Source organism: Danio aesculapii, chromosome 24, assembly GCF_903798145.1.
Source record: "Danio aesculapii chromosome 24, fDanAes4.1, whole genome shotgun sequence".
Classification (NCBI taxonomy): domain Eukaryota; kingdom Metazoa; phylum Chordata; class Actinopteri; order Cypriniformes; family Danionidae; genus Danio; species Danio aesculapii.
The window spans coordinates 5,468,708-5,482,538 of record NC_079458.1 but is presented as its reverse complement, the minus strand read 5'-3'; the positions used below and the strand labels follow the sequence as shown (position 1 = coordinate 5,482,538).

The 13,831-nt window shown below is 35.1% G+C and overlaps 1 protein-coding gene across 1 annotated transcript in view; it reads left to right on the top strand.

Annotated features, from left to right (window-relative positions):
• LOC130218156 (carnitine O-palmitoyltransferase 1, liver isoform) overlaps positions 1–13,831 on the top strand; it is a 55,658-nt gene that overhangs the window by 22,413 nt on the left and 19,414 nt on the right. The window contains exons 5-9 of the mRNA XM_056450233.1: positions 2,330–2,431; positions 3,914–4,051; positions 6,093–6,170; positions 6,254–6,361; positions 10,503–10,590. Coding sequence (XP_056306208.1) covers positions 2,330–2,431; positions 3,914–4,051; positions 6,093–6,170; positions 6,254–6,361; positions 10,503–10,590 — 514 coding nt within the window. The remainder of the gene's footprint in view (positions 1–2,329; positions 2,432–3,913; positions 4,052–6,092; positions 6,171–6,253; positions 6,362–10,502; positions 10,591–13,831) is intronic.

The following is a 13,831-nucleotide window of genomic DNA, read 5'->3' as shown; positions in this document are numbered from 1 at the left end:
TAACACTTTAAGATAAGGTATCGTTACACCTGTTCCATGTACTTACCATAGTAATTTATTAAGTATGCAGTATGCGGTGTAGTGTTTTTTTTAATGTTGGTGCGTTAATCTTAATAATAATATCACTCAAAGGGTCATAATTCGCACTCGTTAATTAATTACTTTTTATAGCTTTGTTTTACATTCTTAGGGGATAAAAAAACACAGATAGTTCGACACAATGCCATACTCAGTGTGTGACATAATCCTCTCACTCCACTCTCTTATTCCACAGCCAATCACATCACGTCATCAACTAGACGACTACTCAGTTGTAAAAAAAAGATCTCATTTTCGTTTCAATAGAGCTAACAACGCAAGGACTCCACTTCCAAAAACATTGTTTGAGTTATCATCATTCACTTATTCATAACTTCGTCAGTTTATGTAAAGCATTTCCAACAGTGCAAAACATAAAAATTTTCATATCATGATTTATTTCATTATAGCTCCACTCAAAATCCATGATTCACATCAGTGTTTTCCACAGGTTTGAAATACTTGTGGTTGTAGCCGGAATGAAACACACCTTTTATCCACGGCTTATAGTTACCTACATGCGACAGAAATGTTTTTCTTTTTTTACAATATTTTTATTTATTATGACACTGTTAAAGATAGTTTCTTTTCAATGGGTTGAAGTTTTTTTTTTTTTAAGTGTTGAAATAAAAAAGAAATCCACAATTTTTTTACTTTTTATTCTATTCAGGAGCCATGTGCACACAGGTAAAATCTGCTGCTGACATTTTGTACATTACCAAAGCATGTTAGATATGTATAAAATATGTAATATATCAATCATCAAATAAAAAAGAAATGCAGCAAATGAGAAAAATGACATGAAGGAAATCTAAAAAGTATAATAATTACTATAAAAACTATAATAATTACAAGAATAAAAAAGATCAAATAATGAATTATTTAAGGTTTCTCTCCCTCTTGCGGCTGCGTGTGTGCTGTCAGCTGCGAAACCAACCGAATGTAAATCAGGCTTAAAATAAAAATGTAATGCAAAAACGTATACAATTAACGACGACTTTAGAAAGCGAAACCAAAAACTGACTCTTGGACATTTTAGGAGATTTAGAAACCCTGTATAGACACATTTTTAAGTCCCAAAAAGGCACGTCTTTGGGTCTCTGCAGAGCATGTGAGATTGTCTGTATGAGTGTTGACAGTTCTCGTGCACACCAAAACGAGAAGAAGTAAGCGTGGAGAGCGAGAGAAGATTTTCCACTGTTTAATCGATCGCAGATGTTTGGCTATTGGGCGGATACAAAAAAAACCCCATAAAAGTATGGTAATGGTAAAAAAGTAAAGAGTAAAGTCTATGTGTGGTAAGCACTGCACATTACTACACATTAACATGGAAAGATCCAATTCCTCCTTTATTCTTCTTAGTGTAAGTGATCTTAATTTATGAATCCAGAACGCTTCTCCTTGTAATAGTTTTTTTATTCAAATGACCTCCTCTATGTGACTCATATACTTCCTCAATTCCTATACGTTGTTTATTTTATGTCATAAATTCAATAAAACGTCTTGCTACTGCCAAAGTTCTATGTTGTCGTCAAATACTAGATTTATGTTCACTAATTTGCAGCTTCAGCTGACATGATGACTTCTCTATATATATATATCTTTTTGATTTTTAACATCTAGACGACATTACAGGTGGAACAGGTAATGCAGGTTTTTATTTGAATGTTTTTACCTGTTATTGGATTCAAACATTCTTTGCATTTTAGTAGATTCTGACATGCGGTGCTATTTCTGCACTGAAATCACCTTGTACCTCACCATAGTAATTGCAATTAATTATGCACAATTACATGCAATTAACCTTAAACCTTATCCGCAGTCTAACCCAGACCATCTAGTAAGTACATGTATTAATTAATTGTATTTATTACTTAAATAAATAGTTACACCATAACAAGGACACCTTAAAATAAAGTGTAACCCAGTTCAGTTTCCTTTTTTGTCATTCAGAACATCACAGTAGACAACGAAATTAAGTTACATCGTCACTCAACAAGGAAAAAAAGGACAAATATTTATTAAAGTTTTATTTATTAAATATTTAATAAAAATATTTAGCAATTATTCAATGCATTTTTACTGATCTTTCTATGTAATATGTACCAACTATACTGTTATTGAGCTGGATGTACTGTATGTGAATTAAGTTACACATACTTGAATATCCATCAATCTCTATGTAAAGATGAGGAATTTTTCATTATTGGCTGAACTATGTCTTTAACTTTTAAATGGTCTTGTTTTTCAGGCTATGGTGCGGATCTTCTCTGGCAGGCAGCCTCTGTTGTACAGCTATCAGGGCTCTTTGCCAAACCTGCCTGTTCCTGCAGTAAAGGACACAGTGAAGAGGGTGAGTCTGTCATTATGATGATCTATATGCATAACTCTATATAGTAAAAATGTGCTTTGAAATTAGAGCTGCACGACACTGGAAAAGTTATGCGATGTTGTTGAGTACTGCAATAGTGATATTTCTTATGATACAACATTTCCCTAGAAAAATGCTATTTGTTTATTATCTCTGTTTTTAAATCATTTATTTATTTAATGATGTTAAAATGAACAGGTGAAATATAATTTTCAGATCTAATTAATTCAAATTTAGACAAAAAATAAATAAATCTTTAACCTCTTAAGGCCCAAGGTGTTTTTTTTTACATTCCTTTTTTTTTTTCTCTTTGCTATTTGGGCTTATTAGAACCTAATTAGAATAAAAACCTAAGTATCGTGTATTGATACGATGTACTTTAAGAGAAAAATGATGTCCATATATGTTCATTCGTGGTCCGAATTTACATAAAACACTTTTTTCTGAATTTTTTAAAGCATATTTAAAATATATATATTTTTTTTTTTTACTTGCTTTGACTATTACAGAGTAAAAACTTTTTTTTTTTCTCATTTTGGACAGTTAAAAATAGTGTTTGGGACATTTCATATGCTGCAAAACAGTTGCAGGATGACACTGTTTGTCTGTAACAAAACAGAAAACATTCAAAGTATTTAAAATAGCCACTTAAGAGCCAAAATGTGCTGTCCACGTATGTGGACACTCAAGCTCTAGGAGGTTAAAACACTGAAATAGTGAAAACCTCATTCAAGATCCTCACTCAAGATCTTCTGACTCTGATTGGCTGTTGTCAGTTTTCTCGCTCATCTAGACTCCACCCACTGTGATGTATTTTAAGTTCTGGGTTCAGCTTTGGGCTCCAGCCAATTGCAGAACAGAAACTACAGGGGTAGGCTAAAGATAGCAAAGGCCCATGTGATTGGTCAGATTTAGATAAATTACATTAATGCATTTGTTGTTTATCACACATGTCTGCGACTCATATATGGCTGTACTATTATCACTGTAACAATATTTTTGCCATAAATTGTGCAGCCCAATTTGAAATGTGCAATTTTGATTCAACATTGGACATAATCTCAACTGAACTTTAAAGAGTGGGTCGGGACATATAATAGCTCCTCCCCATTATAATAAAACAACATATAGCATGTCTTATCACAGCGCTGTGAGTGAGAGTGGTTAAACAAGCGCATCGAATGAAAAGTGAGTGAGAAGTGTCTTTAAGGGGGCAGAGCATGTCAGACACTAGAGAGCATTTTATTGGTCAGAAGGTTTGATGAGAAACTGAAGCATGATGTGACGTCAAAAAAAACATTAATTCATTTAAGCGGAAGTGACAAATTGCAAGCCTTGGATATTTGTATCATCTAAATCTGAGTTTTGTCACTGTTTTGGAGCACACACACGCTTACAGATAGATAGATTATTTTCATTTTCACAAGACCTTTAACACTTCAAGCTGTGTTTGTCTCTCTCTAGTACCTGGAGTCTGTGCGTCCGCTCATGAACGACTCTGAGTATGAGCGGATGACGGAGTTGGCCAGAGAGTTTGAGAGCAGTCTGGGAAACCGTCTGCAGTGGTACCTCAAACTCAAAGCACTGTGGGCCTCCAACTATGTAAGTAACTGTAATTTAACTGCACAACCTTAAAGGGACTGTTCACCCACAAATGCAAATGACCACATCATTTACTCATCTCTCTCTCTCTCTCTCTCTCTCTCTCTCTCTCTCTCTCTCTCTCTCTCTCTCTCTCTCTCTCTCTCTCTCTCTCTGATGGGGTTTTAAACCTTATGTTCAACACAAAAGAAGATATTTTGAAGAATGCTGATTTTTCTGCTACCCATTGACTTCCATTGTAGGAAAAATCAGCATTCTTCAGTATATTTTCTTTTCGAGGGAGAGTAACTAATGGCAGAAGTTAAATTTTTGGGTGAACTGTCTTTTAAAAGTTTAAAATTTTTTTTTTTTTTTAATTGCTTCACAAAAGTGTTCTTGGTCTTTTATGGCACATCTATGGCTGTTACTTTGTTGTTGAATAAAAAGTCCATATTATGTTGTTGAATAAACAAGATGGTTATTATGCATTTGACAGTCATCAGCATCAACACAATTATTTATTTTTTATTTTATTTTTTTAACTTACGTACATTTATAAAGCTATACTTTGTATTACATCCTTTTTCCCTCAAATTAACCCCCCCTGAATCCCCCCAACCCTAAAAAAAAACAAATAACATTCATGTGAGGTGTTTGTAATGCAGTGTGAATGGGGGGCAGGGCAGTAAATTTGATATTTTTCTCTCTTCTGGTTGATGATGTGTTCGTGAACAGAAGAGCAAAACTAAAAACCACCCAGCTAGTTGATACAAAGTCCAGACAGCCTATAACAAGCTGTCTGTATAAACACACATACACACACACACACACACACACACATAGATAGATAGCACCAAACAAGCGACACACAATATTACGCTCTCTCTCATTCCCGCACATACACACACGCGTTAACAGCATCGGCGAGTGCTCCGGATCGTTATTGTGATACCGCCCGCTCCCGTTCGAATTACACAAGTTATCGGCTGCTCCCGCGCTTTATTCAGAAATGTATTCCCGCACCAGAAGTCTGGTTGGGTCCCGCGGCTCCCGCGGTACAGTCCACGTCTCCCTTCTCGTTTGGTCGATACCCGAAATGCTGGCAAACTGCAGAGGTTGTGTTCTGTTTCGAGACCAGTTCACTTGGTACGCGACTTGCTGTCTTACCTCACCTCTCTCTCTCCTCCACACTGTCCCATGATGACAATCACACATACATGTTAATTTAATTAATTAAATAAATAATATTTATTATTTAATACTTGTCTCCTATATAAGTGCATGATTTTTATGACTGTATAACAGTATTGAAACTGATACCGTTGCTATTTTTAGATCCTGCGGTATACCATATGCCCAAGCCTATATGTGGCAAAAAAAAAGGTCTATTTTTAAAAAATCTGTGTGTGTGCGTGTGTGTGTGTGTGTGCGCGTGCATGTGCGTGCGTGTGTGTGCGTGAATTCCAGGTTTGATGGTCTTATATTTCATAAAACCAGGTATTAAATATTCTTAAATTGAACTGTTAAACTCTGTGGACACCCTGGAGACGCCACGTTAAACATAACTCCAACTTTTTTGCAGCCATAAAAATGTATTTATACTTGCATGGTATAGTAGGTGAGAGCATTGAAAATCTTTACTTTGTTGTCCTTAAAGGGATAGTTCGCCCAAAACCGAAGAGTCTGTCATCATTTATTCACCCTTTTCTTGTTCCAAACCCGTTTGTCTTTCTTCTGTTTAATACATAAGAAGATACTTTGAAAAATGTTAGAAACCTGTAACCATTGACTTCCATAGTATTTGTTTCTCCTACTGTGGAGGTCAGTGGTTACAGGTTTTCAGCTTTCTTCAAAATGATCAACAGAACAAAGAAGCTCTTGTGGAACCTTTTGAGGGTGAGTAAATAGTGAGTACACTTTTATTTTTGGGTGAACTATCCCTTTAAGTCAGTTAAAGACTATTAGCTAATCACTTACTCTAGATTTAATTGCTTATTACAAACACTTCCAGAATTGCTGTTTCACTCTGTATCAGCATTATTCCTGTTTCTGCATCCTTAAGGTCAGTGATTGGTGGGAGGAGTATGTCTACCTGAGGGGGCGTGGCCCAATCATGATCAACAGCAACTACTATGGAATGGTACGTCTGATTAGATAGAGCTCATGCAGGAAGTTTTAACGGTGATGTCATTTCAGCTTAAAGTGCTTCTCTTTCAACCCCAGGACTTTCTGTATGTGACGCCCACCCCGATTCAAGCGGCGCGAGCAGGAAACACTCTGCACGCTTGTCTCTTGTACCGCAGGAAACTCAACCGAGAGGAAATCAAACCTGTGAGTCCGCATTGCATTGTGGCAGATGGTATTGGGCGGGGGGGGTGAAACCTCTCATCGCCCCGAGCCATGACAGAGATTGATCACAGAGCTGTTTTTAGCTCCGCATTGAACTTTGGTAGGCTGTGGATAGCTAATAGAGACTGTGTGTGTGTGTGTGTGGCAGTAATTGACTTTGTACTGAGTTTATATACTTTTGTTAACAGGGACTAGGGGTGCACGATACTGGAAAAATACACCATATGCGATATTGTTGTTGAGTTGTACGATAACGATATTTCTTACAATATAACATTTCCCTAGAAAAATGCTGTTTATTTTTATTAGCTGTTTTTATATCATTTATTTATTTATTTAAAGATATTTTTAGATCTACAGTGCTCAACATAAACAAGTCTCCACCCCCCCATTTCTCAGTAAATATTGATCATATACAGTTGGTCAGAATTATTAGCCCCCCTGTTTATTTTTTTCCCCAATTTCTGTTTAATGGAGAGATTTTTTTCCAACACATTTCTAAACATAATAGTTTTAATAACTAATTTCTAATAACTGATTTATTTTATCTTTGTCATGATGACAGTAAATAATATTTGACTAGATATTTTTCAAGACACTTCTATACAGCTTAACGTGACTTCGTTCATTCATTCATTTTCTTTTCGGCTTAGTCCCTTTATTAATCTCGGTTTGCCACAGCGGAATGAACCGCCAACTTATCCAGCATTTGTTTTATGCAGCGGACGCCCTTCCAGCTGCAACCCATCACTGGGAAACACATGCACACTTATTCACACACACATACACTACGGACAATTTAGCCTACCCAATTCACCTGTACCGCATGTCTTTGGACTGTGGGGGAAACCGAAGCACCCGGAGGAAACCCACGCGAACGCAGGGAGAACATGCAAACTCCACACAGAAACGCCAACTGACCCAGCCGAGGCTCGAACCAGCGACCTTCTTGCTGTGAGGTGACAGCACTACCTACTGTGCCACTGCGTTGCCGCTTAACATGACATTTTAAAGGCTAAGCTAGGTTAATTAGGTTAGGTTAGGGTAATTAGGCAAGTTATTGTTTAACGATGGTTTGTTCTGTAGACTATCGGAAAAAAAAATTGCTTAAAGTGGCTAATAATTTTGACCTTAAAATGGTCTTTAAAAAATTAAAAACTTTTATTCTAGCCGAAATAAAACAAATAAGACTTTCTCCAGAAGAAAAAATATTATCAGACATACTGTGAAAATTTCCTTGCTCTCTTAAACATCATTTGGGAAATATTAAAAAAAGAAAAAAAAATATTAGGGGGCTAATAATTATGACTTCAACTGTAAATTGGTCCATTTGAACAAAACCGATTTAATAAACAGATGTATTTATTAAAATAATATTTTAGTCACCAAACAATTTTAGAAATAAGATTAGGTAATACAGTAAGATTTAGATAATACATTTCAACAATTTTAAACAGTTTATTTGTTGCTCTTTTTATTTTTATTTGGTATTTTTCCCTGACGTATAAATTTGGGTGTACTAATTTTGGACTGTTATCATAAGTTATTTTTTTTTATATCATAAGTATTTTTGCAAAATAGCAACTACTGGGAAAGCGGGGCTAAAGACAGTCAGGCCCCTTCTAATTGGTCAAATTTAGATAAACAACCAATACATAAAATAAATGCAATTTCTCACACACGACACGTATAATGCAAATACTATTATCGCGACATTGTGCAGCCCTCGGTGGCGCAGTGTGTAGCACGTTCGCCTCACAGCAAGAAGGTCGCTGGTTTGAGCCTCGGCTGGGTCAGTTGGCGTTTCTGTGTGGAGTTTGCATGTTCTCCCTGTGTTGGAATGGGTTTCCTCCGGGTGCTCCGGTTTCCCCCACAAGTCCAAAGACATTTGGTACAGGTGAATTGGGTAGGCTAAATTGTCCGTAGTGTATGTGTGTGAATTAGTGTGTATGGATGTTTACCCCAGTAATGGGTTGCAACTGGAAGGGCATCCGTTGCGTAAAACATACGCTGGATAAGTTGGCGGTTCATTACGATGTGGCGACCACAAATTTATAAAGTCTAAGGTCTAAGCTGAAAAGAAAATGAATGAATAAATGAATGAATGTGCAGCCCTAAAGAAGACCTATTATGCTTTTTATGCTTCCTTTAGTGCAAACTTGGTCCTGGAGGGCTGGTGTCCTGCAGATTTTAGCTCCAACTTGCCTCAACACACCTACAAGGATGTTTTTAGAAAGCCTAGTAAGAGCTTGTTTAGCTAGCCCAGGTGTTTGAGAACCCCTGCTTTAGTGTGTAATGTTGCTGTTTAAAAAAAAAAAAATGAAAAAGATACACAAAATTACAGTCATTCCAGAAGGAATAACGCCTGTTTTCATAATGAACTCAAAACACCTCCATTGTAGTCCTAAATTTCTTCTACTAATAAACATGTAAGGGTATTCTAAATATATTAATAATTCGCACACACAGAAGTTCTGTTTGTTAAGCCAGAGTAATTGAGGCACAAGCTGTAAAGGCTCCACCCTCTTCTTTAAAGGATTGCAGCTCATTTGCGTTTAAAGAGACACATACACAAAATGTATTTCTGCTTCCACCCCAAAAAAGGTCACTGTTTATTTGAAGGTCCAATTCTCCCTATTAACAAACCATTGACTAAGACTTTTAACTCAATAAAATCTCATTTTACTGCTTGTTAATATTTATTAAGGCAGAAGTTGGGTTTAGGTGTTGAGTGGGATAAGGAATGCAGAATATGAATTTCATTAGCACTAATAAACAGCCATTATCTTAACAATTGGCAGGTAATAAGACAATAGTTAATAGTGGAAACGGGTACTAAAATGTTACCATTGCATTATGTTATTGAAGTTTACTCTTAATTTATAGCAAACAAAACTTTCTACTCGAATTTACATAGTAAGTAGGTTATCATGTTAGCACCCAGATTTATATACAGTCGAAGTCAGAAATATTAGCCTTCCTTTGATTTAATTTTTTATTTTCTTCTTTTTTAAATATTTCCCAAATTATGTTTAACAGAGCAGGGAAATTTTCACAGTATGTCTGATAATGTTTTTTCTTCTGGAGAAAGTCTTATTTGTTTTATTTCGGCTAGAATGAAAGCAGTTTTTAATGTTTAAACCTCATTTTAAGGTCAAATTATTAGCCCCTTTAAGCTATTTTATTTCTGATAGTCTACAGAACAAACCATCATTATACAGTAACTAGTAAAATACAGTAACCTAGTTAAATTAACCTAGTTAAGCCTTTAAATGTCACTTTAAGCTGTGTAAAAAGTGTCTTGACAAATATCTAGTCAAATATTATTTACTGTCATCATGGCAAAGATCAAATAAATCAGTTATTAGAAATGAGTTATTAAAACTGTTCTCTCCGTTAAACAGAAATTGGGGAAAAATAAACCAGGGGGCTAAAAATTCTGACTTCAACTTTACATCAACGTTTTAGGTCAGCAAATTTTCAACTTTAACTAGGCCCACATGGAATCTGTGTGTGTAGAATTCTGCAGATTTCCACAAATTTTGAAACCCATCATTCAATCAATTTCTTAACTTGTGTATATGTATTTAAAAATATATAGTAATTCAATTTTATACATTAATTTCAGCAATAATATACAAATGTTTAGATAAAGTATGTAGTATACAGTTTCAAAAGTAATATTTTCTGATGTATTATATGGGGAAACTGCTGTAGTGTTGGTTAACTAACAAGTGGTACTATTTGGTTTTGGATTTTATTTTATGAGTGTTTTTATTTTTGTGTGTTACGTTTTCAGCTCCTAAATTCTCAAAATCAATCTGCATAAATCAAAAATGTACAAAATTCTGCTCAGAAATAGCAAAAATAAAATCTGCAGATTCTTTCTGGGCCTGCTTATAGCCATAGAGCTCTGTAAATGTGCTGGTACATGAACCTTAGAAAAGCATAAGCTTTATTCTTAACATGTAACAATAACAAAATAAAAGATGATAGTCTGCCAATTATAATATAATATTTTAAAAGGGACCTTTCTTAATTGTAGGAGTCAATGAAAATGGTAATGAACACCACATTTTGGATTAAGTTACTTTGACTAATATTTTCACATTTTATTTCCTAGAGTCGTGTTCCTGGTTTAAACATTCCTTTGTGTGCCGCTCAGTGCGAGAGGATTTTCAACACTACACGCATTCCAGGAGAAGAAACAGGTAATGCAAGATTTTTTATGTACTTCGTCACAGCTGTATGTGCAGTATTTGATTTAAAATGCTGTGATATTTTTGAATAATATTATCGTAAGGTCAAATGTAGTTTACTCATTCTTGGTATGCAGGAGTGAATTTTCAGCATCATTATTCCAGTCTTGAGTGTCACATGATCCTTCAGAAATCATTTGTTTCAGTATAGTGATTTGCTGCTTCAGGATTGCTTGATATTACTTATTATTGAGCTTATTCTTCATGTAAGAGCAGGTGCAGCTCAAGACTTTCATTCACTTCCATTCATTTTTAGCCATAAAAAAATTGTTTGTTATGCTACCTGGTGTTAAAAGGAGATATTTTGTTATTGTATTATAATTTATTTATGTATAGTCATGAATACACTTGTTTGCTGAGCAAGTAGGTTTTCTGTTATTCCTAGTCATTTCTCTCATAGGAAACTGAATCGGAAGTTGTGAAACTAAAGCAGAAATGAGCGCACTTGTGCATTGCAGAATAAGCTTAATGTGCTATATTCAAGTGAAAAACATGTTAGATGTTATTTAAAACATTTTTGAATAAACAAATGACTTAAAACTAATTTTTGTAAGGTTTTAAGTGTCTTTCGCTGTCACTTATAATTAATATTTTATTTTAGATGTGTTTTATTAACTATATTTATTATTACTTAATTTCACACTGATCCAATATATGGCAGGTAGTCTTGAAAATTAATATTACATCAGAGAAATATCACATTGCTGCTTTTAAATAATCACTTTAAGAATCTCATCCAAATATGTACTTTTTTTTTGTTTTTTCTTCTATTTTTGTCGACACTTCCTCATACTTTCCAACATGAAAGGATGTTTTACAATAGTTTGTTTCCTGAAAGCCACACAAGTGCAAATACATCTAACTGTATAAACTTACACCTAAACACACACACATACATTACTGACCTAGTTTGTATGGTACACACTGACTGACCCAGATACATTACACACATACATACATACACACACACACACGCTCAGATGTCACCCACCCAAACTTGTGGCCATTTTTAAAGGTAAGCCTGGGTGTCAACACATTATTTCTTAATATAATGTAAATGATGCCTCCTTTGAGAAATATGTAGAAAAAAAACACACACAACATCTTTACATTATTCAAAACAATCCACATTTATTCCAGTTTATTGTTTATGTCGCCATTGTTTTCGATGATTTAATTTGAATGCTTTGCCTCTGGCACTATTAATCCCCATTATAAAAGCACCAAAACTAGTGATACAAAATGCTCCTACTATGCCACATACAGCATGATGCTTTTAGTTGTGATATTCAGTTAGAGGAATCTTGATCTTCACTGCCGTTAAAGGTTCTATAATATTAAAATAAAGTTTTTTAGATGTTAGTATAAGTATTGTTAGTTTTCGGGGCTTAAAAACAGTGACAAAATGTACGTTTAGACCATAGACTGTAAAAGATATAGACGTAGTATCCGTGACGTCACCCATAGGTTTCTAAAGAACGCAAAAGAAGCTTCAAGTAGGCGTGGCCAACCGTCGCCATTTTGTTCGTGCGTCATCGCACCGACCGGGGGATACCAAACAAGGGCAAAGAGGCAGAGCGTGAGCGGAGCTACAGATGCCTGCTAGCAGTTTGCTTAGAGGAGAAATGCTTAAACCTTCATCACCTGCGACTCGTTTGTGTTCTGACCACTTGTGCTTGCTTTTGTACTATATCAATAAAGTGTTTAGACTTTTAAAAACACTGTAACACTGTAACAAATTGAGCCACTAAGCATTGTTCTTATGATGTTTTTCTACAGGAGGAAAACACAAATTACTTCCAAATACTTCAAATATAGTCTGTGTTAGTAAATGCAAGGCTATTGATGAACTCCAGTCATAACATTGTATGACAACGCTTCAGATGACTGTTCTATAACCTACAGCTATTCAATCTGTCAGATTCTGGAGGGCATTACAGCTCTAAATAAAATTATAAATGATAAATTGTCTTAAATAAAACAATTTTTTTTATTTATTAACAAACACATTTATAGAGATGATATACAAGTATATAATTTCACTCACCTGGGAAATGGGGGCAACTTGAACATTTTGTGAGCACAATTAAGTGCACACATCATGTCATATCATCTGGTAATTGTAAGAAGTAATTCTAAAAGACAACTGACTGTGTAAAGCCACATAAAACAAAACTAAAGTACGATGGATATGCCGAGTTCAGTGGCTAATCAGCGAAATCAAGCTGTCACTCAAGTGGCCATGAAATGAATTAAAACTTAATTTAAACGAAATGAATGAGTTAAAAAAAAATAATTCACCCCCTCACGGTTGTCATGAAGGGTAATATTAGCTACATACACCAAACCCATCTTTTGTACCAGGCTGTAAACATGATTTTATCAGCTGCAAAATTGGCCAATTTACCATTGCAGTCAAAAAACACTTTGATTTCCTGGAGCCAGCCCCCAAAGGCAAGACAATGAATTGTAGTTTTAGCTACTTCTGTATTGGCTTCCTGAGAGAGAGCGGGAGGTTGCCACTTGGTTTAGACACATAAAATGTATATAAATATGTAAATTTTGTAGTTTGCCACATCTGCCTAAATGGGTCAATGGTTTTATTCACTTCACTTCATAGTTAAGTTTGCCATAAAATCTTCTGACCAATCAAATGCTCTCTAGTATCTGACATATGTGCTTGAGCTCAACGACTCCCACTCACTGTGTGGTGAGTAAAACAAAACGCTATTGGCTGTTTTTTTAAAGGGGAGGAGCTACTCTATGTCCCGCCTTCTCTTCATGTTTCAGCTGAAATTACGTCAAGCATCAAATAAAAATGCACATTTCAAAGCACTTCACAGGACCTTTACTTTTTCTTCACCCACAAGAAGAAACATTATAATAATAAATCCCTCCTGACATTGAATGAAATTTACATTGAGGAACAAGTCTTAGAAAAGAAAGTAGCTAATAAACCTGAAAATCCTTGTCAACATTGATTATCACTGCTGCATCGATCATAACTAGAGAAAACTGAACACTTTAGAACGCTTTATAACTTTATTCATGTCTAAATTCTCCTATAGAAAACATCTAATTTAAAAAAATCAACCACGATCGAAAACATGTTAATCTTCATTACTGTTAATTTTTTCCCTTCCCGTTAGGACAAATATTATAACATGAAATCCATCCAGATATTGATTAAAAT